The sequence below is a fragment of the Cydia pomonella genome, chromosome 16 (assembly GCF_033807575.1).
Source record: "Cydia pomonella isolate Wapato2018A chromosome 16, ilCydPomo1, whole genome shotgun sequence".
Lineage (NCBI taxonomy): Eukaryota > Metazoa > Arthropoda > Insecta > Lepidoptera > Tortricidae > Cydia > Cydia pomonella.
The window spans coordinates 17,419,253-17,440,857 of NC_084718.1; the positions used below are offsets into that span (position 1 = coordinate 17,419,253).

General features: G+C 36.8%; 1 protein-coding gene across 1 annotated transcript in view; it reads right to left on the reverse strand.

Annotated features, from left to right (window-relative positions):
• Positions 1-21,490, reverse strand: part of LOC133526473 (S-adenosylmethionine decarboxylase proenzyme) — a 37,139-nt gene extending 15,649 nt beyond the window's left edge. Inside the window, exons 1-2 of the mRNA XM_061863128.1 lie at positions 21,122-21,490; positions 20,246-20,332 (exon numbers count right to left, since the gene is read on the reverse strand). Of these exons, the coding sequence (XP_061719112.1) occupies positions 20,246-20,332; positions 21,122-21,246 (212 nt within the window). The 5' untranslated portion in view covers positions 21,247-21,490. The remainder of the gene's footprint in view (positions 1-20,245; positions 20,333-21,121) is intronic.
• Positions 21,491-21,605: the final 115 nt, after the last annotated feature.

Consider the following 21,605-nt stretch of genomic DNA (forward strand, 5'->3'; position numbering starts at 1 on the left):
GCCTTCTTGAGTTTTATGTTCGTTAATGGGTCAGCCATTTGGGCAATTTGGGCCAAGTTCGGAGGGGAGCCGCTAGTATATCTGCTATGATTTATTTACAAATGAGGGCTAGCTTACTACTGAAATAAGTATTTTTCCGTAATGTTAACGACAAGTGTCAAAGTTATCTATTAACTAAGTTAATCAATTCCTATTTGAATTAGGCGCAAGTATTAATAACAAGGCGTACAGGTTAAAAGTAGGTACTGTACAAAGAGAAAATGTAAATCCCTTTTTTTAAGCAATATTAAGCAATTACTTTTGCCATGGGGTCACCTCTAATACCAGAGTGGTTTTAAATGCGTTACCGGCATGTATGATGGGAGTCATGGGAGCACGTCCTTATCTTGAACATTTGAAGGTCGTAACTGTCCGGAAATACCGCGCACACACTGAGTATTTACTAGAGTAACAAAACCGAAATTACGAATAACATGGCTGTGTCTTGCGACTTCTAGATTGTGATGTTTTATATGGGTCAGTACATTTTTCTTTAATAACTTTAATAAGGGCCTCACGCTCATGCTTAAGCGTTTTATTAAGAGCCGTACTCACAATGATACCTTTCTGCGTCACTTGATTGTCACTGGCATGGCAACAAGAAATAAATCACGGACAAAGGCCTTTACTGTCAATTGTGGGACGGAACCCGACGATTACTGTTCGGACGGCTGTGACGTTTTTTTGCATGTGATTCGCCACAACAAACCGGGTTTACATTCCAATGGCTTATCGAACACGGGAGACTCGAACGCCCAGGTGAACAACGTAAAGCTGCATTTTCACTGAAGCGGAGATGACTGTAGACGTGGAATCAACCAATTAGTTGTAATCCAGGGGAGAGGAGAAGACAACCGATTATATAGGTTGATTCTCGTACGTCTCCTCCTACCATCTACGCCTCAGTGAAAAGACTGGAAAGGCTGCCTTAGGTATGTTTTCTTCAATTGTCTGGCGCGAGGTAAACATGCAAACGACGACTTTTACTAAGAGACCAGTTCTGAAAACGCGCGTTTAAAAAAAAGGAAGCTACTTCGACGAACCCAATTCTCTCCGTTTACCTACGCATGGCTGTGTTACCAACCTACGTTGAGGACACATTAGTAAAATTGAGTTGCTCAAACCCGCCTAGACAACAGCCCTGGGATGATAGATGGGTATCATAAAGATTGATTATATTAGGTATATTAGGATAAGTGCTGAAATTGATCTAGATCTCTCTATGCCTAGGAACTTCAATAGGTTAATGGACAGCTCGACGCGAGTGGGATTTAGTGCTGCAAGCTTGTTTAGTATTACGCAATGAGTTAGTTCCGTTACCATGATGATGCCATACTAATTCAATAAGTGTATAGTGTAGTGATCTTTGACGTGACTTATTTTAAGTGTAAAATTGCAAATGCTACTTTACTTTAAAGTGAGATTTAAGTTACCTATGCATTAGTCAATTATGTCACATTTAACTGCCAGTTTGGGGACAAAATAATAACATAAAAGCTTGTATCTCGCAATGTCATGTCATGTCTCGTAAAGTTGGCATTGCATTGCTGCTCAGTAAATTGAAAACATTTTTACGGCGTCATAATTAATTGTAACATAAAAAAAAAACTTCTTAATTCATGATTACACCAGTAAATTATCTGGTTTGATAATTTCGCTCGTATTGGATTTACACACTGTATGCGTTTGTCAAGCTGTCGTCAAGCTCACCATACTTATTAACCTATCGAATGAGCTAATGCTTTTACGGATACTGGAAAGCGATATATAAACATACTACATACCTATACGAGGCCTGGACGTTAGTGAGATGACGATATGAGTTGTGCTGGTGTCCGACTTTATTACCTACATGTAAATGAGTTTCACATGATTATCCACCTGGTTTCTTGAGCTTAATAGTCGCCTCCAAACCTCCCCTTATAGTGACCCCTTTCCTCACACAAAGTTTACCTTAAGTTCATATTAGCCTCACTGGATCACTGTTCACTCTGAGTACTGATAAAGTTGGTCACAATCTACAAGAGACACATCATTATTCTAATAACACCATAAGAACGTCCTTGACTTGATCTAAAAGCAAATATCACTCCGCCGTAGATTTGTTCGCACACAACCTCCTTTTTCCTACTGTCGTTCTCATCTACCCTCTCAACTTCAACCAAATAATCCCAATTACATAGAAGCGGTTATTTAACTTAAACGTGACTACTAGCGCCATCTACTCCATGACGTTGGCAAATATTAGCCGGTTCGCAATACATTCGCGACACAAGCCGTTAAAGGTGCATATTATGAATGAATTGCAATGCAATGGAAAGTAACGTTATTTATCACCTTGTGAAATTGTGTAGCTTTTATTTTTTTACCGTATTACATAGCGTATATTCTACAAGATTATTTATGTTTAAAAATAGGTATCCAGTACGGTCGAACGAAACCTTACTGTTGTGTATTTTTAACTATATAAAACTTATGTAGTTTTTCTACTGTAAGTATATTGGGTGGTATGAATTCTTAATCTTGACTTTATACTAATGTAATCTGAAACAGACGTCATATATTACGAAAGAAAAAGTGACCAAGACATCCAGTGCCCAATGGCTGGAATAGGACCAGCGTCCTCTGCATTCAATATGCCTAGACTCTTCGGCCACCAGGGCCACGGCGACATGGGTCGAATCTTCTCAAGATAATGCAATCTCTTACGGGCTTACGGCGACCTGTGGCTCGTGGTATAATGGCACTAAGAATTAAAGAAAAAATAAAGCGCCCACATATATATGATCCGTCCTTATATTAAAAAAAAGTCATAACGTGTTTTACCGGTACCGCACCGACTGGACCCAACCATTTGCTGCGTCCTGCAACACCGACGACGCTGCTGTATGTGTACCGTTTACACTACCTTACGATGGTCAAGGAGATCGTAAAGTATGTACGAGTCAAGTCCGGATTCATCCTGAGGGTCGTAAAGTTGGAATATCGACATAATGTGAATTTTGATTCTTTTGTGGTGAGCGTTCCGACTGAACGTCTAGCTACTTTTACCAAGGAGGAGTTTTGGCCGAAGAATGTCAAATTCCGGCAGTTCCGCGGTCGGCTCCGACTCTGCGGTTTTGCGAACTGTATCGCAGACATAATTGTGTTTTTAGTTTTAAGATATATTTTATAATAATTATGTATGCTAGTTTTAATAGGCCAATAAATGCCTGAAAATAAAGATTTACATTTCATTTCATTTATGGCGCCCAAACACTTCGGTTTTTTGTCAAAATAAATAATACAGCTCGCTGACAGACAGACGGATTGACGGACTGCGGACACATGGTTCTGTTCTGCATTGGCACACGTCGTGTACGGAACCCCAATATATAATATATAGAGGCGTATTTGCGCAAAAACTGAAAATTTGTGCAGGTATGCGCCATTTAAGTGAACGCAGATCGCTTAGGTACCCTATGAGGTGACTAATCAAATTCAACAGGACTTTCCCAGCAATCAATACACATCATCTACCTGTATGCACTTGCAGCGGTGCAACGCGCAGGCGCGCCGTCCTTGACCTTACACTTACACCCAGGTAGGGGGGAAGAATAATGACTCATGAGGTGGGAGTGGGAGTTCGATGTTTGCTGGAGTTTGCAGGTTTTCGGTATACTTCATTTAGTTCACTGCAGTAGATATTAACTAAACATTTATTCAGAAAGGGCTTTTTAATTAGATATGTATCTGTACTGTTGAATTTACATTTACTGGCGCTATAATTCTGGCAAAAATTCATTTCAGTGCGATGATGTTATCTTGATAGGACTGCTAATTGACTGATGTTAAACACCCAATAAATGAAAATAGATAAAATCCGTAATAAGATTCCGCCTACGAAAAAAGATTAGAAGGATTTACGGGATTGTAAGGATATAAGAAATAATTTCTTTTAAGGCCCACTCTACACTGCTTCAGAACAAAAATTGGCTTTTTACAGAATAACAACCAAACTAACCAAACTTTGTATTAAGCCGATGAAATTCAAAACAGGAAATTATTTTTTCCAAATTACTAAGTATAAGTACCCTACTGAGGATATAATTATAACGGTCCCTACTTTATTCGTAGCCCAAAGTTGTACCCAAAATAAATTTCAGGGCCGTGAATAATAAAATAACTGAAAGCGAAAGCGTTTACCATTCCGAATTCCTCTACTGAGGTCAAACTATAAATTATTTGATACTTTGTTTGGCGACTGACTTTTATATTCAGAGTAGTGTCAGAACGTTCTGGATATCGCTAAATACTATTTGCGTAGACAACTATGTGGAACACAAATATACGCAGCCGTTACATTATGTGTCGTTTTCAGACAAAATTCGCTTTTTCGAATTTGGCTGTTGTCAAAAAGGCGCTACCGACTTGACTAACGTAATAAAAATCGTCAATATCATTAGCGACTGAGGGAAATTTAGGCAGAATACCTCATCAGAATACTTCGTACCAATAAAATTGAACGGTGGATATTATTTATCATTGTTAGAATATCGTGACCCATAATATAACTGGAACTTAGGCCGATTTGCGTCTAGAAAATACATCAAACGAAAAGGGTAAACTTTTTTTTTAACTTACGGCATTAATGTTAGCAGTGCCTGGTTACAATCTATGCTCTGTATCTAAGGTATTTAAATAAATGTAAACAAACAATTTGTACATATTCAGGTAGAAACATTTATTGGTTAACTAACCAAATACAAAATCGCCTGGATCTGTCACTGAACGACCTGACCTTAACCAAAATTATTTGAACTGGCTTAAAGAGCCATTTGAGGGTAGATTTTGTTTACCTTTATTCAAATACCTAAAGATACAGAGTATAATTACACAGGATAGGTACCTGGTAAGTGAAAAAATGATTCAATTAAGTAAAAGCTCTTAAAAACAAGTTTCTCCTTATTCTATTTCGCGAATCCTTAAAATATGATCCGGCCCACTCATTTCTTTGTTATATTATCGAGGAAATTGATGGGACGTGGGCAAGGACGAATGTCGAGTTTGAATGTTTGATCAAACATTTGAAACATTTAACACAATTAACCAATAGTGAAGCTTGTTGTCATGACAGTCTTAGTTCGGACCAAGGATTTTGGGCCAAACATTTGTTTTGGACGTGATGTGGGTTCTTATGAGGAAACTTTGGAAGTGAAGTGAACCGGTATTGGGAGAGCAATTTCTTAATAACGAAGATACTTCTATAAATAACCAAATAGCCGAGGATTAAATAGGAAGTTTACATTTTGGCAAATGAAACGTTTGTCGTAGATCGTATCTTATACAGTTACGCATTATACTTAATTTTTTTAGCATTAGAAAGAAAGTAAGTTATCTTAACGTGTATTTTTATTGTAAAAACACTTGGAAAATAAGTCACAGCAAATATGTAACAATTACATATCATAAACACGCATACATTCTTTTGGTTTCATATGTAATAGTTAAGTACTAATTTTAAAAAGCGTATTTTAATAGGGACATTTCAAGATAACTAATTCTAAAAAACAAAGTATTTGACGACCGGTTTGGCCTAGTGGGTAGCGACCCTGCCTATGATGCCGATGGTCCTGGATTCGAATCCCGGTAAGGGCATTTATTTGTGTGATGAGCACAATTTGTTTGAGTCATGGATGTTTTCTATGGATTTAGTATTTGTATATTATATATATCGTTGTATGAGTACCCACAACACAAGGCTTCTTGAGCTTACCGTGGAACTTAGGCAATTTGTGTAAGAATGTCCCTATAATATTTATTTTATTTTAATTGAGACTTGGTTGATTATAGTAAGATTCTTGTCCTTAATAAGTATTAAATAAACCCGACTCTGAACGTTACATTTGACCAGAATACCAGAACTCAGTAGGTAAAGGCTAGGTGAGATAAACCTATGATCACGTGTTTTATTAGGCCCAGTATGTAGGTAACCAGGTCATTGGCCGGGCCATTACGGCTGCTGATAAGGTGAGGACAATGGTCTGATAACAGTGTCTGCTCGATAGCTGCTTACTAAAGCCAATGTGAATTCAATATGTGGAAATACTTCAGTGACGAACAGTTTTTTGGATATTTTGAAACATAAATATTTAAACCGGGTTTGTGTTGTGGGTAGTTTGGAAATGTGATGCCTACCCCAAACTTTTTCATTGATTTTTTGTCGGGTAGTTACCGAAATCTCTGTTTTGACATCTTGCTGGGACATCAGTTATCCGCGACCACGACCAGTGAAACCTGCGTCCAAACGTCGGAAATAAAGGTAACAAAATAAATTCGCGATATTAGATCCGGTTTTAAATATGTAAAAAAACGAATTTGTATATTGTTATATTTTTTTGGATAGTCGCATAGTCGCCATCAGATGTGGATGTGTCGGACTATGAGATTGAAATGCATGTTCAGATATTTTTGAGTACCATGACCGCTCCGATATATCTGATGGTGTTTGGACAAACTCGACGAAAAGTTTAAAATGTTGGTAATATCTTCAAAAATACGGTTCCTTGTAAGAGAAAAGAGCGTAATAGGCTGAACAAAATTCACACCAAGATTAGTTTGCGAAGCGGTGCAAGGTGCCGAAAATCGGGTCACGTGGTAAGGAAGTTGATGCTGTTTGTCGCGGTGGATAAAATTGGGGTATCACCGCGAGGAGGTAGAAATAATAACATTATTAACCAAATGTACTCGTAGGTTTATAGGCGTCCATAAAAGAAACCTTATTTGTTATAGGCGCAAAATTCAAAAACCTTCAGTGATGCGTTCAAAAACCGCTACTTAGGGCCAGCATAAACAACTCGAGCAACTTTTCCTAACATGAGTGGAAAATAACATAATCGCGGCCACGGTTCCTAACAGCTGTGTTAATGGTGTTTGTTCCATGATACGAGCTTCGTAGGCAAAAATAGACGGGGAATGTTGATATTATTGTTTTTATTGTGTTGCTATTATGTAATCGCATCGGATATGACGGTATCTGCGATCAAAAACTATACTCTGCATCTTTACTATCTTTAGGTATTTAAATAAAAGTAAACAATGTGTACATTTTCGGGTAGTTATAACATTTACTGGTTAACCAACCAAATATAAAACCGCCTGGATCTGAATGACCTGACTTTAACCTACATTATTTGATCATGTAATATTTTCATCTACCCTCAACTGGCTTAAGGGTAGATTTTGTTTACTTTTATTTAAACATTCATACATTCATTCATATATTTATTCATGATAATTCATATTATATGTCACAATATTATTTAAAATTAATTATTTACAAAACATGATTTGTAACATTTTAGATAATAATAAAAAAATTAAATGAATATTAAATCTAAGTTTTTAGGTACTTGTAAATACCTAAAGTTACAGAGTATAGCTTTATAATTGATAAGACAGACGGGTGAAATAGTACATTACAATACGAGTGCGAAAAATAGGAAATTCGAAAAGAGCGGCGATAAATTAAAACACGACCGAAGGGAGTGTTTTAAATCGACACGCGTAGCGAATTACCTATTCGCACATGTATCGTACAACGTATTATAGTACATATGGCCCTTTATATTTTCGACAAAGTCGCGTAATATGCTAATTATCCAACTAGTGCGGTAAAGTAACGCCGTATGCACTGTAAATAGATTTTTAAGGTTCTTTTATCGCCTGTCGACGTCCTCGTCGCTTTCTAATAAATAAGTACCTCTGCGATTTCGGGGTTTTGGAATCCATAGAAAAAGGTGTTCAGTATGACGTACATATTCATCCCTCAGAGACATAACAAAATCAACCTGTACAGTCGAGTTCACAAATATATATATACATTTTTTTTGAGCTTACTGTGTGTCAATTTGTGTAATAATGTCCTATAATTTTTTCACCTTATTGCAATGGATTAAGGTGAAGACATGTACACATATTTATGAACTCGACTGTATATATTTTTTATATATAACAATCAGGTAATTAACAGAAAATCAATAAATTTAAATTAATTTTAATTAATTTAAGTTTAATTAGTAGAAAGCCGCCTGGTGGGAAGCGGTTATCGTCGGCTATGAACGTATATCCATATACAAAGTGACCCGTTTATCTCTTGAAATCAAACAGAGTTACGGTGGTGCGCGTGCGGCGATCGGCTAGTGCAGAAATAGACGTGTGACATGACTCACGGCCGCCGTAGGAAGCGTTTGTTTACTAGCTATCGATCGATACTTATCACAAGTTTTCATTAAAATGACATTAAACTAGTCGGTAGTGACTCTGCGCAGTAGACAGGTCTGAGGTTCGAATCCTGGTATATGGGCATTTATTCGTGTGTTTATCACAGATATATTTTGTTCCCGAGTTGATGTTTCTAGGTATACCGGGATATAGATAGTATAGATTGCTTGTGTTACAGGCCACACCCGGTATACGGTATTTATCTATATCTACCTATTAAAAATAACGTCGTCTAGCACCCACACAACACAAGCCTTATTGAGCTTTGTATTTAACGATTTTATGAGAGACTGGCTAACTATAATATTTTTTATGGAAAATACTCGTATCACAAGTATTTTCCATAAAAAATATTATACTTACTTACTTACTCCGTTGGCTCAGCGACCCAAAATGAGACTTGGCCTCCGACACAAGACAGCGCCACTTTTCTCGGTCCTGTGCGACCTCTCGCCAATTGTCGACTCGAAACTCGCGCAGATCCGCCTCCACCATGTCGCTCCAGCGATATCTAGGGCGTCCGATAGGACGTCCTCCAGCTAGGCGACCCAGGTACGCTCTTTTTACGTTCCGATCTTCGTCCATTCTCTCAAGGTGGCCTAACCAACGGAGTCTGTGGGCTTTACTTTCTCCCATGATGTTAGGTTCAGCCACTAGGTCTTCAATCTCACGGTTCTTAAGGACTGTCCAACTTCCATCCGGTCTTCGTTTGGGGCCCAATATTTTACGGAGGATTTTCCTCTCGGCAACTAGCAGCATGTTTTCTTCCTTGAGTGTTAGTGTCCATGCTTCGCATCCGTAGGTTAGGATTGGGCGAATCACGTTCTTATAGATTCGGATCTTGGTGCGTCTGCTTAGAAGCTTGGACACTAACACCTTGTGAAGGGCTGCACTGCATCGCAATGTATTCTGGATCCTAATCTTTATGTCCTCGTCACGATTGTTGGTATCAGTAACGGTGCAGCCTAAGTATTTAAATTTGGACACGCCTTTGTACACTATATCTCCTACATTTAGGTTTTGGGGTGGAACACGGGTATTTTTATAGCGTCGCATGTGGAGATACTCAGTCTTTTCGTGTGATATACTTAGGCCGACCTTTTTAGCTTCCGTTGTCAGAACACTGACGCACTGCCGCACCTCGTCTACAGAGGCTCCAAGTAGGGCTATGTCATCCGCGTAGCCTATCACCTTATGGCTTCCATTTAGCTCTAGTCCCCCTTCCAGTAACAAAACTTTTTTTAGGAGGATTATAAGTATTTTTATTTTCATGATATGAAGTTTCATAAAAAATACGCACTGAGCGGCACTGAACAAAACTTGTGCTAGTCTAGCAGGATTCAAGAGTAATGTTATAATTTCCAATTAAATCTTGAATGTCAATATTTATTTAGTCAGCAAAACTATTAGCTTAGCACCCCAGCGTTCATATTTTTATTAAATAAAGTATTTTTATTAAATAATTAAGCTTATGGTTTGCTGACTGTCCATGCACAGTGCATGTCACGAAAATTCTTGTAAGTAGGTAATGAATAAAGACAACTTTCCGTCACTGGAGGGCATGGTCACTTTTTCTTCAGTGGGTAATATTACATTTATTTCTGTTTAAATTTAATACTTAATAATTAAATTTCCCAACCTAATACAATTGCTTTATACAATGCTTTTTCTGAATGTAGGTAACTAAGTTGTATCAGTATCTCGATTTAAATACAATAGAGATGTTGACTGTATTTAAAATAATTTCACACCATGCGTGAAACAAAGCACCAGAACATTAATAGAGAAACATACACAAGTTATTTTTAGACACAAATTCTATTATTAAATCGTATAGAAGTAGAGCTATAAGGAGGAGGTAACTTGACCGTGACGTCCACTTGCCAGCGTTTCATATAAAACTATACTGGCAAATCGTTTTGACAGTTCGAAAAAAGAAACTGATTTGACTTGTGCTCAAATAGATCGGAAAGCGAGGCGTAGACTAGCAAGAACTTGCATGCAATTTAAGTTACATTGCCGACTATTAAGGTAAACTGTATTCAAAATTGCATGCAAGTTCTTGCTAGTCTAAACCTCGCTAAAGATTTGTCACATCACATTATATATAAATCATTATAAAATTATTCGATCTCAATTTTATACATTGTTTTATTTCTTCACAATAACTGATTGCGAAAGACCTCAAGCGCAATTGAGCTATCGGTGTCCGATTAGACGTATAGCATTGAACCGAGTCATGTAAAGTCAGTCACCCGGGCGGCCATTGGAGATAGTGACTGATAACAAATCTTGAGGAAGTACTTCATCGAAGCTTCTGGATTGCCCTATATATATTTTTAGATTGTAAAGTAAATGCCTGACCGCGTCGTATTTGTCTACCTATTTACTACCTAGCTAGCCATAGAGAAATACATAAGCTTAAATCCTATTTGAAAATTAATTTTCACTTTCTCGACCTCGGCACGATTAACTCCCAACGTTACGATACGACTTTGCGCTTTTACGTTGTACTGAAGTATTTTGTTGTTTTAAAATTAAGGATGGATCCCAAATAGTGTAGGTACCTATAGGTAGTTGATGAGGTTCAGTTAAGATACGATAAGAAAAATGCCCGGCATGCGACTTGTTTAATAGCCAATTTAACTGAAAAGTAGCATATGTATAATATTTGAGGGACATTGTATCTTATACATACATATATGTCTCATATTAGGTACTTTTAGTACCCATAAGTTAGTTACAAGTTCTACATTTTAAACGCTTCTCATTGCTCATGACATTTTTGTTTGGCCCTATGCTTTACTGTGTAAAACATGTTTTTGGAAAGGGAAACTAATAATAGTTAAACTTTTTACAACATAGATATTACGAAATTGTTATTCCGATTTACCAGTACGATCGCTATCGCTATCTCAGGAAATTCACGCGTAGGTAAACATTGCTACCTAGAACCCAGCCTACATAAACCCTAGGAAAGGCAGGATCGATGGAACGCGACGCATGTGGTATATACGGCACTGTATATACAACATATAATATCCTTATAATATTTAGGCATATTATCCGGCTCGGCGTTGAGGCAACCCTCCCCTCCGTGGTTCACTCGACAAGTTTACTACACATAAAACGGTCGTTATGTACATATTATGTATATGGCGATAGCATGTAACTAAGCGTTCCGACGTAGGTACCTAAAGAACAGGAAAATTGTACTGTTTCGTTTTCTACAAAATTACATCATGATAAAGATCCTTTCTTTCTTTTCAGTACTTATTTTTATGGAAAACGGTTTAAAAAATATATATGTCCATTAAATATCAAAAAATAAAAGAAATGAGAATACATTTTAAATCTTGACTGATTGCTGTGAAGTACCTACCTAAAACATTAGATGTGCTTTCTTACCTGAGCTGTGTCACCTATATAGCTCTACACATTTTTCTTTTTTAATTTATTTAGGATCACCAACAGACAATACATCAGAGAGAAAATAATCTGTAGCTTACATAACATTAAGGGTAGTTGTTTGTCCAATTATAGCTAACCACAGCTTATTTACATAATACAATGATTTAAATGCTACTTCTTATTATAGTTTCTGATTTGGACCATGCATGTTTTTCTGTCAAGTAGTGCTCGACTCTGTAATAAGCCTTCAACATCAATGATTTTTTTTAGAGTAATTTTCAAGAGCCGGAAAAATAACATATTTAACATTAGACAACAAGTTTAAGTCTGGCTGAGAAAGCGTTCAATGCACCCTCTTTTGCTTCAAGTTAAGTTCAATTTTAAAAAGTTTTCATATCGTCTCAAGTAGACGTCTGGGTGAAACGTACTTCAAATGTCTCGTAGGAAAAAATCAGTTAAAGTGAGAATTTCCTTCATACCGGTGATAGTGTATTGTATAGGATAAATTCCGCATGGAAACGGTGTAGTTAAATCAACAAACAGTTCCAGGCTGAGATAATAATTAACACCGGACTGAAAAATGTTCCAGACATCAATCACCAATCTTATCTTGCGTGACGTAACTTGACGTAATTTTACCGAGAGCAATGAAAATGGGTAGGTACACGTTATAAGAGTATAGTTAGAATTGATCATTTCATGATGTGGCAATCATTTCATGAAATGATTGGTTGACCACATCATGAACTAACCAAATCTAAGTTAACCATATCATGATATGATCAATTCTATGATGGCATATGATGAAGTGATCAAAATCTATGATCTGGCCACGACATATAGCTAACTTTAAATTGTTATTAATTTAATACACCAGGAAACGCATCTCCCCAATAGTCCCCAAATAAGTAACATTTAAATTATTTAGATCGATCAAATGAATCAAATCGAAATTCAAGATCAAATTAGGCGTATTCTGATTGTAGTGATTGTAATAACGGGTTATCAATTTGATTCGGATTTGTTATCGAAATTGTTTCTCAGTCCCAAAAGTTTCGTTTCTAGTTAAAGAAATTAAAACGAACTAGATCAAATCATAACGTTTATTACAATCAGAATACGCCTGGACTTAATCATGTATTTGTTTTATACTGCTGTATTTATCTTTCCAAAATTCTGAATATCATTTACACAGATAGATTTCAAAATCTAGTCTTCTCTATATCTGAAATCTTAATGCGTCGTTTCAGATAAACAACATCTTCATGGAAAGGCCTTGGAGGTGGATTTGCGTCAAAACTCTTCTGAATAAAATAAATTAGAATTTGCCAATACTTAAAAAAACCAGGTGACGGAAAACCACGAGCCAGATAGTCGGACGATATCAGAAAGACGGCAGGGCCGACCTGGCATAGAACCGCCGCGTACAGAACAACATGGAAATCTGTTCAGGACATATGTTCAGCAGTGGACGCAAATATGCCGAGCAGAAAAAGAATAAGACTTAATGCCATACGAACATTATATCAATGGAAATATAATAATTTTAAAAAATGTTATCACATGTTCAACGTACAGAGTACAATCCCACTGACATATGAAACGATGAATGTTTTTGAACCAACATAAACATTGAACATGGAAGCCGATCTTTCAATATTAATGTACATAATGATAATGTAAAAGTGATTGCGTGTAAAAATAAAACGTTATCAAAAAACAATCACACGAACATTAATTCAACTTTCATGAATCATGAAATTCATGAATCACTACAGCTTACAGTAGTATTTTTGGATACGATAAAATGTGTTACATTGAAGTAAATAAACACTAGACTAGATTATGTAATAGTTTACTGTTAATCTGTAAGGCATATCATGGAGGTCGAATGAAAATTTCCGGAGCTTTCCTTTTTAAAACAGCTGATAGCTACATGCCACTTCTGATATAATTAAGACGAAAAGACGGTCCACCTACGTCTGTGAAAGTTCTAAATAAGTATTATCTCAAAGTACGAATTAATCACAATAGCTTCACGTGAAAACGGCGTGTTCAACAATTCAACCTCATATGAACTTGGCAAGATCTTAAGAACAAATTCAATTGTCGATAAATAATACCTATTTCAATGACAACATTCAGTAGTAAATTTAAGGCGTGAAGTTTTGCAGATATATACCGCATACGGCTTTCACTCTTGGCAGCCTGCCTGCGACGTCACCGAATGCGTCTGGCGACGTCGACGTAGCAAATTACGTAAACAGGGGACTGGGAACATGTAAGAATTAGCTTGTGCCAAAGGGATATACTATAAAGTATTAGTTGGTTATTTGCGGTATTTTGGCATTTCCTGCTTGTCTAGCCCTATTTTAAAACTCGTGTATCACTTTAGACGCCAATATCTCTATATACCTAAGTGCTGCATTTCCCCAATGTATTTTGCCGTAACTCAAATTCTAAGCTACATATGCATAATACACATTGATACCGTCCATAATTTAACTTTGTTTAAGGTACTTCTTTACTTTAAGCATAAATACTAGGTACTTTAATTTTAAACTAGCCTAGTTATTACGTCGTATTGACTACGTAGACTTGTCCAATATTTATGTGACAACAGCATCGGGATCAAAAACACTATTCGAAAATTTTTAAATAGAGATTTGCGTTACTTGGCAGAGCGTCTATTTTTTTTTTTATATGATCCGCAACAAACAAAATTTATAATTAATAATCTGACAGAAACGTTTAAAATATAATTGACGTTAAACCTTAAGATGCCCTTGATGATCTATACCCTGAGTTTTATGCGGCCTGAAGCGCAGTGCATCTTCCTTGCACCGATGTCAGTACGAGGGAGATGCACTGCGAGTCACTTTACGCAGTCGCTAGCGAATATGTCAGTGAACTTGTGGTAAGGATACTTGTAATGATTGCGAGCATTGCGACGCACAGGTACATGCCTGATTTTAATCACCATTTGGCAATTTGGGCAGATGATAATGTTTATCAATGACCCTGCTCCGCTTCACGCTTTGCATGGCAACACGATATCGATTAATGAGTGACGTCACATCATTACCATGCGTAGTTTACTATTGCCGATAACCTATAGCTTACGATAGCCTTGGAGGCACAGACGAGGATGCGCGTGTCAAGAACCAATGTACTTAATTGGAAGGCATTATTGGCATTAACTACTTATGTCGCTTTAGCTGTGGAAAATTATTTATAATATGTATATGGAGTGTGGTCTGTGTAACATAGCGGGAACCTTTAGCGGAAAAAATAGTTTTTGACATCTCATAAACGTGCCACCGTTCATTTTATTTACAATACTTGACAGAAAGTAAACACCAAAGCGAATCTAAGATTATGGCATCAATCACAAGACCAATAATTGAAAGTATAGTTAATATAGACCTCGTGTTATTAAAGCTGTTTAGTAATATCTTTGAAAAAAACATAAGTACTGGTCGCTAATATTCTTTTAGGTACCAAAAGGACCAAATAAATGTCTCTTTTCGGGAATAAATAAATAAATAATAATAAATATTATAGGACATTATTACACAAATTGACTAAGTCCCACAGTAAGCTCAATAAGGCTTGTGTTGCGGGTACTTAGACAACGATATATATAATATATAAATATTTATAAATACTTAAATACATAGAAAACACCCATGACTCAGGAACAAATATCCATGCTCATCATACGAATAAATGCCCTTACCAGGATTTGAACCCGGGACCATCGGCTTCGTAGGCAGGGTCACTACCCACTAGGCCAGACCGGTCGTCAAAATCGGGAATGCCTCCGCACATATGTTTAAAATTAAAACTCCCAACCTCTTAAGGCAAACTACTTTGCTAAAAGGCAGTTTCGAGCAATTCTACCCTTGGACAATTTATGATATTACATTTGTAACTTTCAAATGGCTACAAGAAGGTCAAGAGGCAATTGTCGGGGTCACTTGATCGATAAATCACTCGATTGAGACAGAAATAATCTCTAAGGGGCCAAATCGTCTAACGGATACCTACCATGTACAGAGATTTAAGGTAGCGAATGCAGAGTGATAATGACGTATATTTACTGAGGTGCCGTCGGTAAATTTCCAAATTAGCTAAATTTCCACATAGCAAAATTTCAGAATCTTCGGAAAACGAATAGAGTCAGAACAAGCTAAGTTGGCAGCGATTTTGATAGCCCATACGGTGAACGCGTATTTTGAACGTCAAACTTCTATGAAATGATGACTTTTACTTGCACCGCCTGGTCTATCATAAAAGCTGCCAACTTATCTTATCTTGCTCTAATAGAATTGTGTAATTTCAAAGGATATTTTTTGTCTATATTTTGCGGTCGGACATAGCGTAATAAACAATCAACCAATCTCTGACAGACGCGGAGGTGATACTGCTACCATAATTGTTCCATTTAACCAATTTCGGTGCGGATAATAAATGTCTCTCTATTACATCCTCCATAGTCGGTCTTACCCCTAATCCAGCTCAATTGGCAGTTATCTAAATGTAATGCTTGCTTAATGGATAAATTGGAGGTTAAAAAAAGACTACGACTGACGAGCCGGAAAGTTACTCTGTTACACACTTATATTATGATCATGCTAATAAATCCTACTTGGTTAGATGTTTGTTTTTGCGATGCTGTTGCTATCTTATATTGCTCCAGCAGTGGCAGCACTATGCCTGTCACTTTTGCACTTACATACTTGTTAGAATGCGACAGGCATGGTGACAAATGATAAAGAGCAGACCAAAGATAGCCCTACAGGTATATTTTGTACGGTCGCCATCAGATATATCGGAGCGGCTCAAAAATATTACCCTGAACACGCCTCTATTGTCAAGGCACTAGAGCGCGTGTTCAGATACCTATTTTTGACTACCTCTCATGCTCCGATATATATGTGATGGTTTACAAGTAGGTAGTTACGATCTTACGATACCTCGAGTTGAGTAAGTTAGCGGCAAATGTGGATAAATTTTAAAACTTTTATCATTTTGGCACATCATGCCTAATTTCGTAGGTCTTTGCTTCGTGTACAAAGATAACCTTGAACTACCTAAATAGTTCACAGCGTGTTTTTGTTACGTAACCACTAACCAGTCAGGCTGAACCGATTACTTACTACTGTACTGTAATATAATTATTAAAATGACCATACAATCGCATTATGGTTTTTTAATTTAGTTACAGTTTTGCGGTCGCATAATACCGATAAGCGTTAAATTTGGCATGAAAACGTTATTCTATGAAAAATTACTTGGGTACTAAATTAATAATTATGGAAATAATTCTCTCATAGTTAATTATTATAAAATAATGTAAAAATATCAGACAGATAATCTTAGGTATTTAATCATTACACTCAAGGGCAATTAAAACGAGTCATTTTAATGGGTAAATAAGATTCCACAAAGCACCTATTCCATAGATTTCCACGAGGAAAATAAGTAACAGCTTAGTGCGATTTCAGAATAGTTAGATAAAGGAGTCAAGTATACCGGCTTATTTTTATACGAGTACACAGGGCTTACCGCGAACCACGTGCGACGTGTTGCCTTTCTGTCGCACTTGTAAATTCGTACGTAAGTGTGACAGAGAGGCAACATGTCGAACGTGGTTCGCTGTAGGCCCTCATTAGTACGTCATGAGAATTGTGAAGTACCTACCGTTATCTTCTCAAAGAAAATAAGACTAATTTTGTATGGTGTCAGGTAAATACAGTGCGTTTTTCCTTTGAATGAAAGGGGCCTACCGCGAAAATCGAAATTCGCAAATTACGGGGATCTTTCTCTTTTACTCTCACTAAGACGTAATTAGAGTGACAGAAAAAAATGCCCGCAATTGACGAACTTCGATTTTCGCGGTTATAGCCCAGTACGTCATAGACAGCCTTCTTAAGGAAAATAGGACTCATTTTGTATAAAAAACGTAGTGCGTTATTTATTTAAACTGAAGTTCACGTCCAAAGATCGTGATAGTTTGCCTATTATCTAACGTTGACGCGTGCCTATTCGTAAACATCGTTAAAATTATCTGTACGGCCAATCGGTTATTAAGTTCATTTGCTGTTAGTGATAATTGAGGATAATGCTGACGTTTGAGTGAAGTGAGGGTTTCACTTTGCAATGCAAAAGTGCTATGCACTCTTATCCCTGGCTGGTGACCCGCCCCGGCTTCGCACGAGCAAACCTTATCAAATTATACACATACCCCCTTATTCATAAACGTGTACTAAAGTTACGATGCCACTGATCAACCTTTGTCCCTTTCCATCATACCGATATGGGGGCGTCCATTAATCGCGTCATATTGTATAGGGGGGGGGGGAGGGGGTCAGCAAAAAATCACCAATGATCACCACAGGGGACGGGGGGGTATGGACACGTATCACGTGTATTTTTTTTTCATCTGTGCTATACTGTATTATAGTCAATAAAATAAAAATAATAGTTTTCCGCCCTTATTATCCTTCACGTGTACTTAGGTTCATTTGTTAGAAAACTGTTCTTTAGTTATCGAAAAAAATACACGTCATATTGGATGGGGGGGGGGGGGGGGGGCGATTAATGGACGCCCCCTATGTCAGAAAGGGACAAACGATGATCAGCGGCATCGTAACTTTAGTACACGTTTATGAATAAGGGGGCTAAACCTTCCTCAAGAATCACTCTATGGGTAAAAACCGCATTAAAATCCGTTCATTAGTTTTTGAGTTTATACGCGGGTCCACACAGAGCGAACATACGCGCGAGGCAATTTTCTCGCGCACAAAACGGCCAGTGTAGACGTGCCTCGGGCGAATGCTGTGAGGACCCGCCTAGTCGCGAACCTACAGACAGACGCCGTTCAGGGCTTTGTTTTATAAGATGTAGTGATATGTTTTTTTTAATATTTGAAAATCATATATTAATCAGAGTTTATAATTGGTGTCGCTTAGAGAATGCCTCAATAATGTTAGACAAATCAAATTAAACTAAATTTGTCTGAGCCACCCATTTTTTGGTTGGTAATTGTACATTGTGGTACTGATGATAATTATACCAATTATTATGAACAGCCGTCCACACAACAATTATGTAATAAGATTTAATGTGTCCAAGCGTAAGTGAATGAAACTGATATGATATACCTATTATACTTATCAAGGTCAACCAAAAATGGTAGGTAGGTAGGTATAGTTATTAAAAATCAAATATTATCTATGCAAGGTGCCCGTGAGCATTGCGAGACATTTTAACTAAGCATTCCTGGTAATATTTAGAAACTAAAATGTCGTATAAAATTTTCTGGATTAGGCCTAGTTTCAGAGATAATTAAATGTTTTTCGAAATCATTCTTTCGCCACAAGTCGGTACAAAACACATTTTTGACTGCGGTATTGCCACTTTGAGGGCTAATCTGGACATACCTATTGATTGACATCGACAAATTTAAAAAATGTATTCGATACGCTACCCCCAAATAAAAAAAACTTTTTAGTTAATTTTAGGTTGTGTTTATCAATAAAAATTACGTTTTATGTACAGGAGTGTTAAAAAAAAGGAAAAAAAAAAAAATGTGATATAACATTTTTTGCTTCTGTTGCCATCAGGAATGCACCGTTAAAATCTCTCGCAATGCTCACAGGCACCTTGTATAAGTAGGTAGGGATATTTCTTATACTGACTCATTTAGTGTTTGGGAAAGTAGTTAACAACAAAAGCAGTTTGGATAATAGCAGATCCAGGTATGGAGTGGAGACAGATTATTACAATTACTGTACAATTTGTATCAATACATAGGTTAAGAAACTAGTATAACGAAACTGGATCCTGAAAGACAGGGTTTCCTAGCTCAGGACACAGGGTCGTGATTTACTGTATGTTTAAGTTTAAGTATGCAATTTCTTTTTTCATTTTCATTATTTAATAGGTGTCAATATTGTTTAACCAAGAACACTACTGGCTGCAGCTTATTATGCAGATTTATCTTAGATTTGGAGAGTGGTCTTATGCCTATTTACCAGTTTGAAAAACAATTTTATCTATAGTGTTATAAATTCTGGCTAATTGGACACATCACGTAAGATAAGCAGATCCCTTCAAGTGAGTGGAACTTTCATAATCATTATCTTGTTGATGTATGATGTAATTACTCATACTGTACTTATGTACATTTGGATCAATACAGATAACTGATATGCTTGCGAAATCATTTTGAGAGTAATAACTTCAAATGTATGTTATAAATAACCTACCAAACCAAACCAACCTACCAAATTCAGTTTTTTATTGTCTTAATCTAACAAAGAAATACCAATTGTAATTTTATGATCATAAAAAAACCTTTCTTTACGTAATAATATTATAAAAATACTATGAACAGGTAATATTTAGTTTGGTACAACGAGCTTAAAAGTTAATTCTTCCCTAAGACTTGTTTGACAAAAAAACGTTATACATAATAGTCACTTGAAATAAATTGAACTTAAGGCTGAAATACAATAACACTAACCTGAGGACATAGGCGTCGACTTGCTCGCTCTGTGTGAAAGAGATGATCTCGCACCGCACAATCTTGAGCACATTCTCCCATTGTTGGCTGTAGGAAAAACACCATAGATACATTACATGCTTGATAAAATAGTATAGATTAGATTCTGATATTGCGATAAAAATTGTTAAACTTAGGATATGATCTCCTTTTAGGGTTTTACTTATGAGCCCACATGAGCAAAATATAGCTTTCAAAAGACAAGGAGAGGAAATGATAGTAAAGTAATAAGAAAAAAAAAGATAACCTAATTTGATCTCTTTGTAGATGTTAATTTCAGAGGGGATGCGTATCATGTGTATCAAGAACCTATAGATGTCTAATTTTTTCAACAATATTTATAGGTTAAGTCTGCTTTTATACTCCCAATAAATTAAGCAATAGGAAACATGTATTCTAAACTACCAAGTCTCATTACAAATCTAGTTCTGCTAATCTAAATAAAACCCACAGCTTGTTTATAAATAACGAGACAGCATCTGTTGGGGTTCTAATCAGGAGATAATATTTTCGAACATCGCGGCACCGGCGGTGGTGGCCATTGGCCAACGGAGCGACCAACTGCGGCGTCCGACAACAGCTGATTCCAGAACGTTCCACAACTCATTTTTTTATCAAACATACTCGCCTAGTGGCAGAATACACCAAAAAATACAATTCAAGGGGAAGACTCCTCTCGTAACATAACGAACAAGTTGCTGTTAGGATCCAACTATTCAGCCGGCTATGGACAAGTAATAAAATGCCGGTAACCTATACTAACAATTTAAACACACCAATAAAGTTAACGGAAGTTTTATTTCACCATTTCCCATTTTATTGCTAAGTGAAACTTACCGTGTAATTTTTCTCAAATCCGCATTTTTAGCCGGTGTAAACCAAATTTCTATTAGCTTTTCAACACCTTCAAAGAATTGATCATTATTAATTTGATTACTTGATATTATTTCCTTTTCAGCCATAGCGACAAATTATTCCCTTTATATTTGTTATATAGAGAATTTTATTCCCACTGGGTTTTGACTAGACGACTTCAGGTTTCGGGCACAACCACAAAGAAGAAATGTCGGAAGTTGACTGACGCAGACGAACGAAACAAAATTATTGGCAAAATGCAGGTGAAAGAGGAGACGGAGCACGAACTTCTCTTTCTACAGAACGAGCGAGTCGGCGCGCGGCGCGGGTGCGTTCGGAAAAGCGACAGATGCTTCTCTTCTTTATATAGCCTCCATTGTCTATGGTGGGAAGATTTGATAACAGAGTAAGGTAACGCTATTGTTTAAAACGTTTGTAAATATAATATTTTTTTTGTATATTGAAA